The 20,272-nt window shown below is 37.0% G+C and overlaps 1 protein-coding gene across 4 annotated transcripts in view; it reads right to left on the bottom strand.

Annotated features, from left to right (window-relative positions):
• The window catches only part of LOC120428941 (T-box protein H15-like), an 84,667-nt gene extending 64,670 nt beyond the window's left edge, over window positions 1-19,997 (bottom strand). For 3 of the 4 annotated variants that reach the window (XM_052708194.1, XM_052708195.1, XM_052708193.1), the window contains exon 1: window positions 19,004-19,997. In XM_052708194.1, coding sequence (XP_052564154.1) covers window positions 19,004-19,298 — 295 coding nt within the window. In that variant the 5' untranslated portion in view covers window positions 19,299-19,997. The remainder of the gene's footprint in view (window positions 1-19,003) is intronic. The other variant, XM_052708196.1, reaches the window with a different exon arrangement.
• Between the last annotated feature and the right edge of the window lie 275 nt (window positions 19,998-20,272).

Genomic DNA, 20,272 nt, shown 5'->3' on the forward strand with positions numbered 1-20,272 from the left:
ATCGATTACTGCCAAATTTGTGTGTTATTTATTTCATATTTTTGTCTATTCTACAGCCTGTAAACATCATCTTCGGTTATTAATTGCTTTTCAAATTTTTACAATATCTTTTTCCATGGTTGTATGCTTGCTTTTAAAATGTTTCATTACCGTTAAGTTGCACAAAAATGCGCTGAAACATAGTTTTGGCTGGAAAAAAGCAAGGGTCCTGATTTTCGGTTCAATGAACAGAAACCACTCACTCATCGCCTATCCATTCGTCGCCTATTCTAACCCGCTAGCATTCATGAGCGAATGATACTCGCAAGCAGCCAACGAGTGGCCCGAACTGTTCACTCAGCGAACAAATACATCGTGAATTTTTTTGCCTACTCCGTCGCTCGACGACACTCACACACTACCGTGCTCAGTGAAGAGCCATTCTCACAAAAAGCCAGCGCGGCAGTCTTTTTGTTTTCCCGCCCTCAGTTTGCCATCAATTTGATTTTTTCTTGGTGGATGTTTCTTTGAATGGTGGCTATAATGTTATGAAATCAAAATAAATGCACAATTTAATTGATAACATTGATTTTAGGCAACCCAAATCAATGAGTATAACGCAGCGCTTCAGAGAAAAAATGTTTTCAGTACAGAGTGATCGGCGACGCACTATGGGCCATCTCCATACAAACAGGCGGCCAAATTATTTTTTTGCTTTTTAAATGTTTTTTCATACAAATTTGGGTAATTGTATGGTATTGAAATGATATACGTCGATTTTTATGACTTTTTATGTTTTTCAATAGTTGATTGTTTATAATAAATAGTCTTTTCATACATTTGCAAGTGCAACAGAATTGCGTATATATTGTATTGCAAGTTTATATTATTAAATTATGGATAAGCTAATACATCCCCACTTTAAGGACACAACCCCTCCCTCCTCTTTCTTTCACCCCCCCCCCCTCTCCTCCTCCCCACCAACAAAATTTGGTTAAGCGTAATAAATTCATTTTAAGTCAAAAATTTATTATTTACTGCTGTGTGTTTCTTTTTGTGAGTCCATGCCATATAACTTGAGACCCCACCCCTCCACCCTTACGGACATAAATTGCGAAAATTTTAATTGTTAAATCAAATAACAGTAAAATTAATTTTATTCAAAATATTAATTATGAAGTAAAACGATAAAATACAAACCATATTCTTAAAATTCATTTGATAATAGAGTTTGTGACAGCTTCAGGATATGTTAAAGGTACTTTTTATGATGTTTTGTACTAACCAACATAGAACTTAAATGTGGATCAGTTTCATAGATTGATCGCAGAAATTCATCATGCAAAGTAAACTTTTTTCGGTATCAAACTGAGATTCTCCAGTTTCGCTTGAGAAACTTCGGTACGAATACCTTATTTTGACTAAGTTACTCAATTTTAAATGTAGGCAACAGAAATTCCAATAAAGTCATTTCGAACTTCTTGAAACCAGGTATTGATTTTTGAAGCGACGATGCCCACGAAGTAGGTAGCAAAGCAAGAGAAATAAACGGGCGCATATGTAGATTGCAGAAAAATTTGATAAAACGTAAATGTTCAAAATGGCATATCTCCGAAAACGCAAAAAATCGCAGGCTGGAAATTTCAGCAATGTTAGATTATAATTCAATCTTTCAAGTGATCTTAGTTTCATGTTTAGCATCGGTTAGCAAAAAAAGTACTCGATTAACAAACACAAAAAAATATGATTTGTCAAAAAAAATGCTCCAGTTATTCGTTGAAAACTTCAGTTTTTGGTTTGGAAACAACATTTTATCTATTAATAGTTTCAAAGCTTATCTCATTACCTTTCCAACGATGTAAAGTTGTCCTAATAAGACATTTAAAATTGCTGAGCTATGTTTAAATTAAACAATCAGCCTTTTTTACGAAAAACGCTAGTTTTTTACTCCATTTTTTGAGTTTCAGCTTGCGTATCTCCGTAATGAACAAACTTAGAGCTTTGAAAATTTGGATTTTTCTTAGTAAGAATGTTTACTTTCGAGAAAAAAATACAAAAAAATATTTGGAGAAGGTCACTTTTTTGAAACTTGGCCACCCAATGTACCATAGTGCGACGTTCGGCCTGCCTGAGCCGTTCGGAGACTGAGCCGATCAGAGAGAGAAGGAGAGTAGAAAAGAGAGTGTTCGGGAACGAATGGTTTCAAAGTGACAAACAGTAGGAATTCATCAGGGCAGTATCGCGTCGCCTGCTATTTGTGCTCGCGAATGGAGTTTTTGATTTTGAGCAATCAGGACCCTTGGAAAAAAGTCCTGCTCAATAGCCTATTGGAGGTAATGTCGACGAATTATTAGTGCTCACTTCTTAAATTATAGATTAGGACACTGATTCTCAATCATTGTCGTTCCATTCCTCCTTGTATAATGTTCTAGAGCTAGAGCCCCCCCCCCTCCTCCTACCTTACATTTTCCAGTCTGATGTCAATACATAAATATCATAATTTATTTAAAAAAAGTTAGATCAAACAAAAAAAATTAAATAGTGTACTTTAAAAGAATTCAATGTACAAATAAATTATTCATTTCGCTAAAAATCTATCTGTTCAACTGATATGGAATGCAATCCCTCACAAAACACAACTATTTTCAAAAGAGTTCTTAAACCCAAAGTTTTCTTTTAGAAATGAAAAAAAAAAAAATATTTTTTTATTTTGTTGACATAATATAGTGAATTCCGAAAAATATCAATGCTTAAAAAAACGGAGGCATCAAAAAACAAAAATAAAATGTCATCAAAATTATTTTTTTTAATTGAAAATAAATTTGTTATGATCAAACAAAATTCTAAAATTTGAAAAAATCTTATTAAGCAATTTTTGATAACTACTCATTTATAAAATCTATAAAAACCTGATTCAATTAAAATTCAAAAAAAGAAAATTTTCCTCGAATTTCAAGCGTAGTTATCAAGTAGATAGATTGTCTAGTCAGCGAAAATATATGTGAAATTTCAGTTATCTATTAGGTGAAAATTTTCTTCAAAGTTCAGAAGAAGTTATTTAGTACCGTCATCAGGGTTAACATTGGGTCTGGGGGTGAGATTGGGTCATACAAAATTGCTCAAAAATATTTCGAAGTTTTTAAGTCAGCAACAATGTTGATGAAAATTCAGTCAATTTATAAATTGTTTCTTTATTTTGTTATAAAATGAAAAAAAAAAACGGCAGAATTGTTTAGAGTTAAAAAATAGAGTATCAGTAAAAAATAAAGCCAAAGCTGAGTCCTGAAAAATTCAAAAAAAATGGCAAGGTAAATCATGATGCAAATAAATTTACAATTTTCGAAGCTTTTAAGAGATCTTCTTCGAAATGCTTTTGAGAACCAAAATTTGGCTTGAAAAAGTTTTTTTTCAATTCTTTCGGAAATTTAAAACATTAACTGTTTACTGTCTGATTTATTTCATTTAATTCCATTTTTACTAGGTTGCTTTAACAATTACATTGGTGCAGATGATATCCTGAGCTGAGAGTATGGACTAACAGCTGATTTGTTCAAAATAGGGAGAGAGTTCACTAGTACTACAAGTTGGACAGAGAAAGAAAAAAAAATGCAAAAAATATTCTTTGAAATAGCTCTGTCTGTTTTATAAGTCCTTAAAAAATAAAAAAATAAATCCTATTCATCAATATTAATGTTGATGCGAAAAAGTGTATTTCTTGATTCATCATTTGTAAGTTATTTATTAAATATTTCAGAAGCAAAATGTATGTATTTATAGTAAACCATTTCTGCCTTCAAATAAAAAATAATCCGACATTGATTTTTCGTCCAATTTTGTTTTTAAAAATGATTGGAATGAAGTAGGGGAACAGCATCTAATTCCAGCGTGCCTCCAATGTTGCCATATTAGCACATTGACATTTAAAAAAGCTTTTTCAACTGAAATCAAGTGATAAATAGCTCAATAAGAAGAAGCAAGCAAGTTTCTATCAAAAGTTTTGCAAAACTAGTTGTTTGAATAGTGAAAATGACCAAATTGGACGGAATTTGTGATTTAACTTTTTTCATGTAACCGCTCAATTTTGGAAAATGCAATAAACTCGTGGAAATCCTTCATAGTGGACGAATCTGTTCGCACTATTCCACAAAGTTTTTGTATGGATCACAAACAATAAACTCGTGAAAAATCCATAAATAGTGAAAAGACACCAAAATGGCCAACACCAAAAGCATCGATTTTACGGCTTAAATCCTATTTACATTAAAATCCGGAGGGTCAGGTCCTGGTGCGACCAACTAAGTTCATATTTGGAATTCAAGTTCAGTACCGTGAACTGGGGTCAATCGGGACACATGGGGCGAATTGGGACAGCAGTTTTAACCATGTTGGAGCACAATATTTTAATTTTTCTGGTTGGTTTCGGTTAGAACAGACTTAGACCAACAAAATGTGTACATCCATTTCCAAATTTAAAAGCTTTAAGTGCTCTAAAATGTGGTGTCCCTATTCAGACTGAAGTCCCGATTCGCCCCAGATTACGGTACATCGAAGGGATCATGCCCTGGAAAGCCCACAAGATTAAACTGTTTTGTTACATACCAATGCTTCACTCAATTTTTCTAATGCAACGCAAAACTGCTTTAACTGTAGTTTTTCGCCAAGACTTCCGAAAAATTACCGATGATTTAACAAAATTCCTAATTTTCGACAAAATTCAACCGAAAATCGTCAAAAAAAATCCTAGTAAGCACCCTTTGTTGGTTTTCTTAGTCACACCGTGTTGATTTATTCTAATCTGTGTTTTCTCCCATGCATACTTCTCCACCAAATTAGGTCTAAATTCACCTCGCCAACCGACGATGATTTACGATCGCTCGCAACGACCATCAGCTGTCGTCCACCGGCCAAAGTCACAACTCAACACGGCGCCCCCAAATGTATCCCTCCGAAAACAACAACAACAACAACCGCAACAACGGGCCTCTAATCAGGCCCGGGCGACGACGCCTAGTTACGCCTCGGAATAAATTAAGAAATTTGAATAATTTTTCACCACTCACTCGTCGTCGTCCCGGCTTCGGCTGATTTGGCTGATTTCCATACCTCTGGTCCAAAACCCGAAACCGCCCCCAACTCCTCCGTCCCAAGTCACGTTTGGCGGTCTTATCAAAAGTGAGCTGCTCTGTTTTTGTTGCTGGCTCGCCTACCTGCTTACACTTTTAATTGTTTCACGGCTAATTTACATGCTAATTTAATTAGTTCATATTTATAAGCTAAACTTTTGTTCCTCAGGGGCGAGCTGCGCGAGGAGTCGTTTACTCGCGATTCAGGCGTAACAATCGGTGTTGTTTTGCACAAACCTGCGTTCGGCATCGATTTGCCTAGGCTGTGCTTTTAATCGCGCGCACTTTAGTACACATATTAGCTGCACCGACGCGCGCTTGGTCCCGCAGGGTAGCAATTTCACGCGATAAACGGAATCACTTTTCGTTGCATTTTCTAGGTGGGCGTTACGCGAGCTTCGACGTTATCTGAGCTGTTCAATCGGAGCATGTTCTAGGAAAATGGAGGACTTACTCTTTCAACGATGCCAGTATCGATAAACAATTTGCGTTTCGCTAGATTTTGAAATAGCCGGGACCGGTGGTGTATTGGTGAGCGTGGTTGCCTTTCACCTCAGATGAATTGGGTTCGATCCCAGACGGTTCCGGGGCATTTTTCGAGACGAGATTTGTCTGATCACGCCTTCCATCGGTCGTCCAGGAACAGGTCATCTACCTGGGTCCTGTCTCGGTAGAGTTGCCGGTAGGCAGTTGGACTCACAATCCAAAGGTCGTCAGTTCGAATGCCGAGGTGGATGGAAGCTTAGGTGTAAAAAGAGGTTTGCAATTGCCTCTACAATCAAGCCTTCCAAAACCTAGTTTCGAGTTGGAATCTCGTAATTGAGAACGCCAAGGCAATGCTGTAGAGCAGGCCTGCCCAACGTCCGGCCCGCGACGGGTTTTTAAAATAGTTCACCCAGAACTGGGCATCGGCACACGAGAGGATAAAGACATTATATTTAAAATGCTTTCAGTTTTAACTGTGTTTTGTTCAAATAAAAGTTTTTTTTCTATTTTTGTAAATAAACTAATGTGGATAATTCTCCGCCAACTCACACAGCAGTTGCCCCGACCCCTCTTCGATTTGCGTGAAACTTTGTCTTAGGGGTAACTTTTGTCCCTGATCCCGAATCCGGGGTCCGTTTTTTGATATCTCGTGACGGAGGGGCGGTACGACCCCTTCCATTTCTGAACATGCGAATAAAGAGGTGTTTTTCAATAATTTGCAGCCCGAAACGGTGATGAGATAGAAATTTGGTGTCAATGGGACTTTTATGTAAAATTAGACGCCTGATTTGATAGCGTACTCAGAATTCCGAAAGAACGTATTTTTCATCGAAAAAAAAAACACTAAAAAAGTTTTAAAAATTCTCCCATTTTCCGTCACTTGACTGTAAAAATTTCGGAACATGTCATTTTATGGGAAATTTAATGTACTTTTCGAATTTACATTGACCCAGAAGGTTCATTTTTTCATTTAGAACAAAATTTTTCATTTTAAAATTTCTTGTTTTTTCTAACTTTGCAGAGTTATTTTTAAGAGTGTGTGTCCTACAAAGTTGTAGAGCAGACAATTACAAAAATTTGGATGTATAGACATAAGGGGTTTGCTTATAAACATCACGAGTTATCGCGATTTTACGAAAAAAAAGTTTTGAAAAAGTTGGTCGTCATCGATCATGGCCGTTCATGGTCTTCCGCGACAGACACGGACGACGAAACAAAGAGAAACGCAAAAAGTAACTTTTTCAAAACTTTTTTTTCGTAAAATCGCGATAACTCGTGATGTTTATAAGCAAACCCCTTATGTCTATGCATCAACATTTTTGTTATTGTCCGCTCTACAACTTTGTAGAACATTGTTACACTCTAAAAAATAAGCCTGCAAAGTTAGAAAAAACATGAAATTTTAAAATGAAAAATTTTGTTCTAAATGAAAAAATGACCCTTCTGGGTCAATGTAGTTTCGAAAAGTACAGTAAATTTCCCATAAAATGACATGTTCCGAAATTTTATACAGTCGAGTAACGGAAAATGGGAGAATTTTTAAAACTTTTTTAGTGTTTTTTCGATGAAAAATACGTTTTTTCGGAATTCTGAGTACACCATTCAAACGAGCGTCTAATTTTACATAAAAGTCCCTTTGACACCAAATTTCTATCTCATCACCGTTTCGGGCTGCAAATTATTGAAAAACACCTCTTTTTTCGCATGTTCAAAAATGGAAGGGGTCGTACCGCAAATCGAAGAGGGGTCGGGGCAACTTTTCCCGATTTCGTGTGAGTTGGTAAAGAATTACCCATGTATTTTTCAAGAAAACCTTTTCAGTGATAAAGTTTTTTTTTAAATAAAGCTAAAAATGGCAAATTATTCATATTAAGAATAGATCGCTGCAAATATTTCATAAAAATTTAAAAATGTCTCAATATGAGTCAAGAAATAAGCGAGCAGAATATATTTTCATAAACATTGAATTTTGAAGAATAACGAATTGAAAATGATTTAATATGTATATTATTTACACATTTTTAATTAAGTGTGTGTTTATAATCATTTAAAAATATTTTTTAATTTTTGAATAAAGGTGCACAACAACGCAATTTTTTTAAATTTATTTGTAAAGGATATTCGAATCCAAATTTCGTTTGAATAAATTTTATTATGTCTCATTGAATTTTTTATATCGTAGTAATGAGGAAAAAAATTTCAACGACCATTGAAATTTTATTGTATTTTTTTTTAATTTGCAATCGTCAAAATCAAAAACTATACAATTTTAAACAAACAAAAATTAAAATAAGTCAAATAAACACATTTTTTAATGTTATCTTTGTTATTCATTCTTAAAAACAAGATTTATGAATCTTATTTGCAATACTAGTTCTTTTATTTATTTACTTAAAAAGAACCCATCATAAAAAATGATAAAAATATGTTTACTGTTGAACTTTTATTTTATATTAGTTCCGGCCCGCCACTGCTTCCGAAAAATAAGATCTGGCCCGCAGGGCCAAAAGGTTGGGCACCCCTGCTGTAGAGAGAACAATTTAGCTTGGGAATACCCGTCGACGTGCCTTCCTAGCTACTATGCTTTGTAGTGAAACTGATTTATCTTAAAACTTTCTTTATTCAATGCGTCAAAATATAAATTTCTCTTAGGACAACCATCCGTTTGTGGTAAAACATTGAGGCTGAAGATAATTTCCTGTAATTCAATTCCTTTGTAATCATTGTTAAAAGCATAATTGGTACCAGCTAAATAGTTAACCTCATCGCTGTCATCTTCGATTCCGAACGAAGACTTCCCACTCTCCATAATTTTATGATAAATTGTATAATTATCTCAACAGTGTCGTTTTTCAACCACCGGGAGTCCCATTTCTGGGAGTCCATTTAAATCCATGTAACCCTGCTGCTATCAAAGGCTGTGAAAAAAGGGTTACACCGCCATATGGCGATAAATGCGGTCACTAACCGTCCTCTTAGGCCTTTTGTGTGCTGGCTGGAGTTTTCAATTAACTTCTTCCCAGGGCCAAACGAATAATCTTCCCGGCTGACGCTCTGCTAGTCTATCTAGAGGTGATTATAGCCCGCTCTGATCCGTAGCTCGTCATCGTAAGGAAACTGTCTTGAAAGACTCACGCGATCTTCCTCCACCAGCACACCCGGACAGCGGTCTGGAAGTGCTAACAAGTGTTTGTTTTCGGAAAGTGCTTGGATTTGGGTCAGCTGCACCAGCAAACTCTCACCGTATCACCCTAACCGAGACGGTATCAACGGTGTTTGCTAATACCTTCGGAACGCTGAAAGTCACATGATTAATGGCTGACCGGCGTAATGATTTGCGCGCGGTGGGTGACGGCTGCTACTGTGGCTAAAGTTGAAACGACTAAGGCGACGACGAGGGTGGGCTGCGCTACTGAAGTTGACGTGGTCAGCAATGGTAACGAATTAACTGTGTACAATGTCCAGTACTTGATATGAGATTTTAGGGGAGATTGGGGAAATGGTTGGACTTCGAATTGGGATCTCTGTGAAAAGATTCAAAGCATTTTGCAACATTCTAAGATTATTGTTTACAAGTTGGCTTGATTAATGTTGATCAATTACGGTCCAACCCCTGATGATCTCTACTTGAGTAGTCAATATCGCACCTTCCCGAGAGATTTTCATTTCATTTAGAAATGAAATAAAAACCCTGTTTTGTACAAGTTTCCCCTACCAAAGATCAACTCTGAGACTCAAGCGTGCCCCTGCTGTTCGTTTCGAATAACACTTTTGCGTTAAGTACTATGAAATACGTTTAAACTAGTTAGAGCTAGCTACTGAACATCGACTAGCCTAGAGGGCGTAAGCCACTCCTAGCTGAGCCCGATTCGGCTCGAATTGATTACCAACTTTTTTCTCCAACAACCCTTTTCCATTTGTTCCACTCTTTAAACATTTCAACATTTCGCGAAATCGATTGGCTGCCGTAAAGCAAACATCATAAACCTGGTCAACTGTTATACCTGGTGCATTTGTGTTTGTGTTTTCTGCTGTGTGTGTGTATATTTAATATAATTGCACCGCTTACGCCCTCTAATGGCGGTGATAATCTGTTTAAAATTAATTTATGCGTTTGGCACACAAACACTTCAACGCCGGCGTGTGTGAGACGGCGGAGACGTGGTGAAGCGTTATGTGCCACCCACCCGCACACAACACAAACACACACACACATTGACATTCACAAATTGAGAGACTGGGTGTCCTCGGGGTCCGTCCCCATGGGGGGCTGAATGGTGATGAAGAGGGACAAAGGCTCATCAGAATGGGTTTTTTTCGTCTCCTTCATGAAAAGAGGAGACTGTTGCTAGAAAAATGTAACACCCACGCTTTGGTCTGGCGAAGAGCTGGCCGAACGTAGTCAACACACAATTTATGACAGAAATGAGAATTTATGATTGGAAAGGATGAGACGCGACGGTTCTGTTGTAACGTCTTCGGTGAAACGTGAATCATCGTCGCACAGATGATTAAGTGATTCAAGCAGTAAAATAGGAATATTGAGTAACACATATTTTAACAACATTTTGTTACAAGATTAAATAAAAAAAACCTTCAAAATGCGTTATTTAAATAATATTTTTGCAATTCCGTCGTGAAACTACTTACTTTTCCTGTCATTCTTGAACGACGAAATAGCCTACTTTTCTGTACCAAAAATAACAGAATCGAATAGCAACACTTTTCAAAATAAATGCTGAAAAGTTCTACTTTTCAGCACTCAAATGGGTGCTGAAAAGTTGAACTTTTCAGCACTTGTTTCGAAAAGTAACACTTTTCAACATTTTTTTGATTTAAACGATTTATTGACAAAATACATGAAAATTTGACTTAAAATTTCACTCAATGGGCGTTTTTCGGAATTGCAAAAAATGTTGTATGGAACTCGTTGCAAAACTTGATTTTTTCAGCACTCTTCGTATTTATCCAACTCGGTGAACCTCGTTGGATAAATGTACGACTCGTGCTGAAAAAATCCTCTTTTTGCAACTTGTTGCATAAAGTACTATTTTGCTATTCCGCTGTAAAACTATCAACTTTTCCTGTCCTTCTGGAGAAACGAATCGGCCTACTTTTCCCTACCAAAAATAACAGGAAGGAAAATAAATACCTTCCAATACCAGTGCTGAAAAGTAACGAGCAACGAGCAGAATTCGGAAAAAACATAAGACAATTATTGGAATCTTGACTAATAATTTATCGAAGCAAATGTAAAGCTACTGTCTTTCTAATTGAGCATGAGCATGAGCATGGTTGACTGCCAATGAGCTGCTACTCCGTTATTGACGGATCAGCTGAAGTTACACAATGAACCAACTAATCATCCTTACTGTATAACTCCTGAAGATCTCTGCTTTAAGTCAATACCGGCGCCCCCCCCAAGGAGATGCAGTTCAACAAAGGTAGGAATGTTAGTCCGATAGTTGAAGTTGCAGACTCATCAGACAAAGAGTTTGTCGCTCTATACCTGTTGACACCGCATGAGACCGTTGAATTCACAGCATCTCCTTCAAGCATCACGGGAAGTGGGGGAATTGTGTTAGTAGGGGAAGGAAAGGGAAGGTCAGGATTCATCTTGGTAGATGATATGACCAGAATGTGAACCACAATCGTTGCCTCCTGAGCTACGACGCTATGAGAAGGACTTATCATTCGCGTTTTTTTTAACTTCTTACCGACGGCGTGCCATCCGAGCAACGATGCTTTGAGATGGGCTTTCAATACGAAATGAAATTTGAATTAACGCATTATTCGGTAACGTACAATTTAGAATAGATCCGGATTCATTATTGGTAGATGATACGACCAGAAAGTGAAACATAATCGTTGCCTTCCGAGCTTCAACGCTATGAGAAGGACTTAATTATATACTCAATCCCGTAATTTTTACTTTTTACCGTCGTCGTGCCATCCGAGCCACGATGCTAAGGGAAGGACTTTCAAAACAAAATGAAATTTTTAGCAACGTATTATTCGTTATCATGTAAACCTCAAATAGTGCTGATACACCGAACTGTTTCAATCGATTTAATGAAATTCTTCGCGCATGACTTCTTTGCAACAAACTTAACCACGAATTTACCCAGTCCGGACCGCGAACAACCGGCTCAACAACAGAAAGACAATATATACACGACGACGCGAAGCCTTCTATCAATAAATTCAAGAAACTTCATTACTTTCTCGCGGATTCTCGCGCGTCGATTTTCCAACCGATCTCCCCCACGAACACCACACGACTCTAAAGCTACTGTCTTTCTAATTGAATATAATAATCCTAAATACTACACAGTATTCATGCTAATATTACATCCGGGAATTGTGACAGAACTTGTGTTCAAACATGTGAAACTTTACATTAAAAACAAATATAATTTTACCTCAGAATCTTGTTTTTTTTTATTTATCAGTTTCTATTAAATTTCACATTTTTACTTATTTTTTGGGAAAAAATAACTCAAGTAGAGGAAATATTAATTTTAAACATTCCAAAATTAAACTTGTTTTATGGTGTTCACAAAATTATCCATAAATCCATAAATCGCCTCTGTGCTCTCTTATGCTAACTAGATAGGTAAACTAGCAAGCTTAGTACAAGATGTATTAAAATACCAGTTTATTGCGTAAAAGTAGTGATCGTACTATCGAAAAAAGTTGAAAATCAACAAGCACTGAAGAAATATTGATGTAAAACTACACATTTTTCGGTGCAACCACTTCCATTTGTCTTGAAAAAAAAATGAAATAATAAAACAAAAGAAATTATTACAAATACAATTATGTCAATGAACAAAAAAAGGCTGATGCACAGATCATTATCTATTTTTTTATTTTTCATTTAAAGATATAAATGTACATGAGAGTTTCTGAAAACCCCAGTTTTATTTTTAACAAAAGTCATAATTTATGCCTTTTTCAATTTCGGCTAAATTTAACCCGATTTTCTAATTATTGAGAGTTTTCATTGAGATTGTTACCCAAAGCGTTATCAGTCTCATATGTCCCCTACAAGCTCCAGGTTGAGTTGTTTTCTGGATGGAACACTTTTTTATTTGAGATAAAAGGAAATGTCCTATTTTTCACATAAATGCCAATGACTTCCTTTAGATTTAACCAATTGAGATGCTTCATCCCGCATTTTATTACATTTTTTAAGCACTTTCAGATGGGTAATTCTCTACCAACTCACACGAAATCGGGAAAAGTTGCCCCGACCCCTCTTCGATTTGCGTGAAACTTTGTCCTAAGGGGTAACTTTTGTCCCTGATCACGAAACCGAGGTCCGTTTTTTGATATCTCGTGACGGAGGGGCGGTACGACCCCTTCCATTTTTGAACATGTGAAAAAAGAGGTGTTTTTCAACAATTTGCAGCCTGAAACGGTGATGAGATAGAAATTTGGTGTCAAAGGGACTTTTATGTAAAATTAGACGCCCGATTTGATGGCGTACTCAGAATTCCGAATAAACGTATTTTTCATCGAAAAAAACACTAAAAAAGTTTTAAAAATTCTCCCATTTTCCGTTACTTGACTGTAAAATTTTTTGGAACATGTCATTTTATGGGAAATTTAATGTTCTTTTAGAATCTACATTGTCCCAGAAGGGTCATTTTTTCATTTAAAACAAAATTTTTCATTTTAAAATTTCGTGTTTTTTCTAACTTTGCAGGGTTATTTTTTAGAGTGTAACAATGTTCTACAAAGTTGTAGAGCAGACAATTACAAAAATTTTGATATATAGACATAAGGGAATTGCTAATAAACATCACGAGTTATCGCGATTTTACGAAAAAAAGTTTTGAAAAAGTTACTTTTTGCGTTTCTCTTTGTTTCGTCGTCCGTGTCTGTCGCGGGTGACCATGAACGGCCATGATCGATGACGACCAACTTTTTCAAAACTTTTTTTTCGTAAAATCGCGATAACTCGTGATGTTTATAAGCAAACCCCTTATGTCTATATATCAAAATTTTTGTAATTGTCTGCTCTACAATTTTGTAGAACATTGTTACACTCTTAAAAATAACCCTGCAAAGTTAGAAAAAACATGAAATTTTAAAATGAAAAATTTTGTTCTAAATGAAAAAATGACCCTTCTGGGACAATGTAGATTCGAAAAGTACATTAAATTTCCCATAAAATGACATGTTCCAAAATTTTTTACAGTCGAGTAACGGAAAATGGGAGAATTTTTAAAACTTTTTTAGTGTTTTTTTCGATGAAAAATACGTTTATTCGGAATTCTGAGTACGCCATCTAATCGGGCGTCTAATTTCACATGTTCAAAAATGGAAGGGGTCGTACCGCCCCTCCGTCACGAGATATCAAAAAACGGACCTCGGATTCGTGATCAGGGACAAAAGTTACCCCTTAGGACAAAGTTTCACGCAAATCGAAGAGGGGTCGGGGCAACTGCTGTGTGAGTTGGCGGAGAATTACCCAGATAAATTTTGAATTTTTAATTTCAATTCAAGTTTGCTTAAGTAACAGCATTTTAAGGATTTTTGATGATTTTGAACCACAAAACTTTGCGTCCCTTTTTGACTCACTTCCCGTTGACCTAGAGTGCTCATATTGCTAGTTTTAACACTACAAACAATCCCACACAAAAAACATTTTTGCTGAAGAAATCATTTTATGTTAATCACATTTCATTTTCATTTCAAAAATAAACCAGGATTTCAAAAATATACCAGGAACCACGGGTTAGAAAAAACTTTTTTTCACATCTCCAAACCCATTAAAATTGAACACGATTTTTTTATTTTCAATTAATTTAATAATAATTTCATCATAAAGATATTTAATTGCGATTTCCAATTGTGTTGTTTCATTGAGAATGAAAATTTTTTGAAGAAAATTTTGAAAGTTATAAGAAGCTTTTCCAAATGAACTGTTAAATTGAACATCTCAAATAAAAAAATGGCTCTCTGCAACTTCGCAGAATATTCCTACACTCTTAAAAAATAACCCTGCAAAGTTATTAAAAATACCAAATTTCAAATGAAAATTATTGTTCTAAATGATCATTTTGCAGATTACTGCAGAGTCGACCCTTTGTTACGAAATATAAAAAAAAAAACAGATTTGTTATCAGGGACTAAAACTACCTCTTATGACAAAGTTTCACGCAAATCGAAGAGGGAAGAGGCAAGCGATGTATGAGTTGGCGGAAAATGCTTTTTAAGAAACAGATTTTTGACATTCCATGTTTGGAACAAAAAACTTCAGAGCATTTTCCACAAAATTCAGAAAATGATTCTGAGTTACCTCCCTGGTTCAGCACCAGAAAAACCTATGAATAACCCGAAGTCGGAGATCAACAGTGGATTCCCGAATAAAAAAAGGAGGCTTATAAAGTCCAAAAGCAAACTAGATCTCCATTCAAAATCAGAACAACTCAACTCAAAACGTCGAACAGTTCTCCCTTTACATTCCGGAAGCTTTTAAAAGCCCTTCAATCGCCCTACCAATTGCTCCACAAAGAACTTCAACAAACACCACACAATCTCTCCCCACCAGTTTCACCCACCCCCACAACCCCACCAAAAGGTATGCGAAAGAGAACTCGCGCTCGCGTTTCGTTGGCAAAGAAACACGCGATGATTTGATGATTTGTGTAGACTCACAGCTGCAGCCAGTTGGGTGGGGGTTTGCAATTGTGTGCAATTGCAATGAGAGAAAAAAAAAACCCCAGTGAAAAAATGCGAAACATATCGATTTGCAACTCACAGAGCATCCAACAAACAAACGGAATGATTTCTCCGCAATACGCACACAACACAACATTGGTTTTAATTAATGGGCTTGCGGGATCTGACGACGGAGAGCGATGCAATTTGGATGCAATTTCTCGAGAGTTTAATTCAATGAGCGTTAAAAATGTTTTCTCAGCCATTAAAGACAACATTCATGAGCTGCGAACATTTTCGCCGCTGTCCGGTTTAGGGTGACGATTTGCATAATAATGAGCCAGATGAGAGCTCTCAGACTTTAGTATGTTGATTTAGATCCCGGCGATACACGCCCGACAACTGAGATTAGCACGTCATTGAGGCCCGGACTAGTTCGATTAATCTGGCTCTAATTTCCGTTGCTCGTTTTTAATTCCCACACGTGCTAAACTTTTAATTCAAGCAGCTAAATTGCTTCCAAGAAGAAAACAGCCAAGCTTATCGAAAAATGTATTCTCATCACACCGAGCAATCGCTTATTAGAGAAAACACCCACCCCCTGGAAAAAAGCAAATAAACCAATTTTCCCAGCGGAAACATCTCAGAAGAAAACTAGCGAAAAGTATCGATACACAAACTCGAAATATAACAACTCCCCCCCGGGAGGGACGGGGAAGAAAAAGTTAGGGGGGGTGGCAAACACATACCATCAGCAGCAGCAGCCCAAAACATAGAAAAATTGTTCCACTTTTGCAGCTTATTTTTTCCTCCCACCCTCGGGAGATGGAGAGCCAACCCAACGACGCTGTCTTCGAGACGATAAAAGACAAAGAAAAACGACTTGCAAAGTTTATGCTGCTGCTCCGCCGGGATGACCAGGTCGGGAACGGGGTGAGGCAGGAAGTGGGGGTGTAGAAAATCGATATTCTGTGAACATCTTCCCACTTCGGGGTTCTGGGGTTTAGTAAAAGTTTTCCTGCTTTTTTATATGTACATATTTTTTGTGTATATTGGTTCGATTGAGAGGGCATTCTCTTTGCACGGGACAGTCTCCAAGGGGGGTGTTTTTTTATTTTCCAACGAGGGAGCTTTTCTTTTCGAATCTTGAGAAATGGATAAAAGGCAAAGACACGGTACAAGTGTTGTGAAAACAGTTTTTTTTAACTGTTTTGGATTAAATTGCGACAGCAAAAACATATTAGTTTTTGTTTCTTTATAAAAATCCAAACTCTGCAATGAATTTAAAAAAAAGTAAAATAATGTAATATTCTGGGTCAGACTTGTAAAGAAAATTGTGTGTGCAGGCAAAGAAATGCAAGAATTCTTTAAATGTACTTCTAGGTCGGAACAAAATAAGAATCAAAAGAAAATGGTTTTTTTTTTAAACAGAGATCGCAAACCATTAAAAAAATATAGAAATTAATTCGTACCATAAACTGGGGTAACATTGAAAAGACTTTATTAAATTTCAAACAAAATTTAGCCAGAAAGATTAGTTTTAAAATTTTCATTAATTTACTACACTGTAATAAAAAAAAGTACAAGATTCTCAAATTCTAGGAATTTTGCCTCCTTTTCTTATTAAGTAATCCAAAAAAACCCAATTACTATAAATAAGGAAAGGAGCCAAAATTCCTTAAACTTAGGAATTTAGTATTTTTTTTTATTTCAGTTTAGGGTAGGCTACACAATGTCCATGTACGCTTGTATTGAAAATATTATATTTACGTTTGACGTTTATTTTGAAAAAAATATTTGATGTTTGTTGGACTAAAATATTAGACATTTAATAAAATATATGCTAAAACTTTAACATGCTCAAAAGTAATTCAAAATCAACTTATTTCATAAAAACAAATTTATATAGTTAAAAAACTCTAAAAAAAACATTTTTTTTTCGATATCTACTTTTTGAGATACTCTAAACACTTCTCTACCAAGCTCAGTTTGATTCAATATTGTTTAAAATTTGGGAACAGAGGATTGAGAAACAACTTTTGATTTGCTACAGGACGAAAAATAAGTAAATGATTTTTGGTATGAATTTATTTATGATTCGATACGTTTTCAATTTAATATTTTTAAATGTTTCATAAGTGTAAAAAATCTCATAAATTCATATTTCCGATTATTTATTAGATCATTTCAAAAGATGATTTCCAATCACTCCTGTGAGTTTCATAAAGATATTTCATGATTTAAGTGAGTCGAAGACGATTTAAGTTTAAAGTTTTGCCATGCGCAAAGCGAACCGTCAAACTTTGTGAGCGTTTTTTCTCAAAACACCGAGTTGATTTGCGGGTGCCACGATATCTCGAGATGGGATGGACCAAATTGGCTGAAATTTGAAGTGAGGACTCTCATGACATATCCCGTGTGCAAAACGAAGCCCAAATTCGAAATTTCGGTTTTTAAAAAATTACAAAAATCCAAAACTGTTGATTTTTATATGATGAAACAAAAAATAGTTTCATCTCTTTTTTAAATTGTCTTTTTGATAATCGGCCTTCGTCATGCAAACGGGACCCGTTTAATGAGTCTTCACTAAAATTTTGAGCCGATTTGGTCAACGCAGTGTTGAGATATCGTGGCACCCGTGTTTTGAAACTTAAAATAGTTATATTTTGGCAATGGTACATCCAAATATTTATTTTGTCAATGGATGAAAATGTATTTTTTATTGTCCTGAAAACTGAAATTAAAAAAAAAAAAATATTTAGTGTGTGCTCATACCTACCCTGGGCTTTTTTTTGCCAATTTACATGTATTTAACCCTTAAAGGAAAAAAAAACTCATTGTAACAGAATTTTTCTTCTATTTAAAAAGCATAGTTTGTGAGCAAAAGTTAAAATAAATTCTAAAAATAGTTTTTAAATTCTTCAAATGTGGTAAAAAAATGTTAAGATGTAATTAAACAGTTAACAATCAATTTATTTTTAACAACTATATGAAAACTATAACCAAATATGTCATACTGATGAAAAACAAATTTTAAATGGTTGATTGTTACTATTTTTTCATTAAAACTTATAGAACAGACTATTACAAAGTTATTTTGAAATACATTGGGTATTTTTTGTGAGTAGGTAATTACTAATAATATCTAATGAAGTTTTTTTCGTTTCTTATTGGAGTTAAATCAATAATCATAATTTGTAAAATAGGATTTGCTCCAAAATATTTAACCCCGTTTTTATTCTTAAAAATCTTATAAATTTTGATAGAATTGACCAAATTGGTTGCTTGCAGTTGTACAAGATCCATATTTGTCTTTTTTTTTAACTGAGATGCTTCAGAGTTCGTTTACATTATGAATCTAATGATACTTATCTAATTATGCAAACCGTCTAACAAGAAGCAACTTGAAGTTGAAACAAATATGTTTTTTATGCAGTCTAAACTATATTATCCAAAATTTGAATTAAAATACTTATAAAAACAATATTATTGTTCTTTCTTTAAATTATGCTTAAATTTGACTTCAAAATCGAGTCCAACTGGTTTATTTAATTTCCCAATTGTAACCAAATTTATAAGTCAACCACATTTTTTTTTTGCGTATCGATTAATTTAATTTTTCGAGGACTTCGGAATATCAGTACTGGACTGTACCCAAAAAAAGACTTTTATTTTCTAATTTAAATTATTTCAATTCTTGCATCCCTCAGTTCAACCAACCCTCCCGTCCAAACTCCACTTACTTATACTCCTCTCCGATGGCTCCCTGCTGGAACTCCCTCCCGCGCCGGAACCACCTCCACTACTTCCGTTCACTCTGTGCCCACCATGGGACGATACGGCAGCCGCGGCGGAAGCGGCCGCCGCCGCTGCTCCCCGCGCCATAATGGCCGCTATCGAGAAATCCGTTGCACCTCCCGAACCACCACTTCCCGTCCCACCCGAACCACTACCGTTCGAACCGGACTTGGCGAGCGCTGCAGCCGCTGCGGCAGCGGCCGCCGCCATTGCCGACGGGTTTTGCGTTCCGAGCAGCATCGCCGTGGCCGCCAACCGTCGACGGAACAGTTCCGACGAGCCGACACTTCCACTGACACTAGTGCTCCCACCACCACCACCACTGCTGACGACCACCCGGAAGGGCGAGTTTGAGGTATCAATTTTGGGACTGTTTTAGGGGGCGCCGAACTTGACACTCGGTTAGGTCATAACCTAAAAATGGTTGATTCTGGTAGTTGAAGGCAGAACACAAAACTATCGCGCGCGCGAGAACGAAATCAATTTAGACCGCGATAGCAAAACTCCGGGAAGAGTGCGTCGTCGTCCCAGTAGTCCGCGGAAACGTCAGTAGCACCGAACGACTGCACCGGAATGCATATGGCCGCCGACGCGCGCGCTCGACCGCTTGCTACAAAAAACATCAACAGACAACTACCGATGCGGTCAAACCCTAGCAGGCCATGCCGTAGACACTGGAGATTCGGAGTGTCAGAGCGGGAGCGCGGAAGCTGCGAAGACGCGGCACACACCACACACAGTAGGCCCCGTGAAATCCACTGCTTCGCCTACTCCGTTTCGTTTTCTTGGCGGCGAGGTTATGTTTCGCGAAACTCACGGGCGCGCGCCAATTTCTCCCCACGTGTACACGTCCCCGGCCGTCAACGTGTGTGCGAGCCTTAAGGCGAACCAGTGCAAACTAAAGCTCCGGTCCTGTGCGGCCAGAACCAGTCTTTCCGGCCACCGCCACCTCCACCTCCGCCAACCCTGCAACGACCATGGAGACCATAAGACGGGACAGCGCTTTGTCGGCGGCCACTTGAAGCATGCTACCGAACCGCTGCCCGTCGCAACGCATTCTGCAGACACCTTAGCGCCTGCCACTGCACAAACGCCCTCCTCGGGTGTGTGCGTGCGAGCGAGCGAGAGGACGGCAAACGGCTAGGGCTACGCCCCTTCGCACCACTACAAGCGCGCACGCTTCAAACGCTCTCCCACGAACAGTGTGCCATGAG

This window comes from Culex pipiens, chromosome 2, assembly GCF_016801865.2.
Source record: "Culex pipiens pallens isolate TS chromosome 2, TS_CPP_V2, whole genome shotgun sequence".
Taxonomy (NCBI): Eukaryota; Metazoa; Arthropoda; class Insecta; order Diptera; family Culicidae; genus Culex; species Culex pipiens.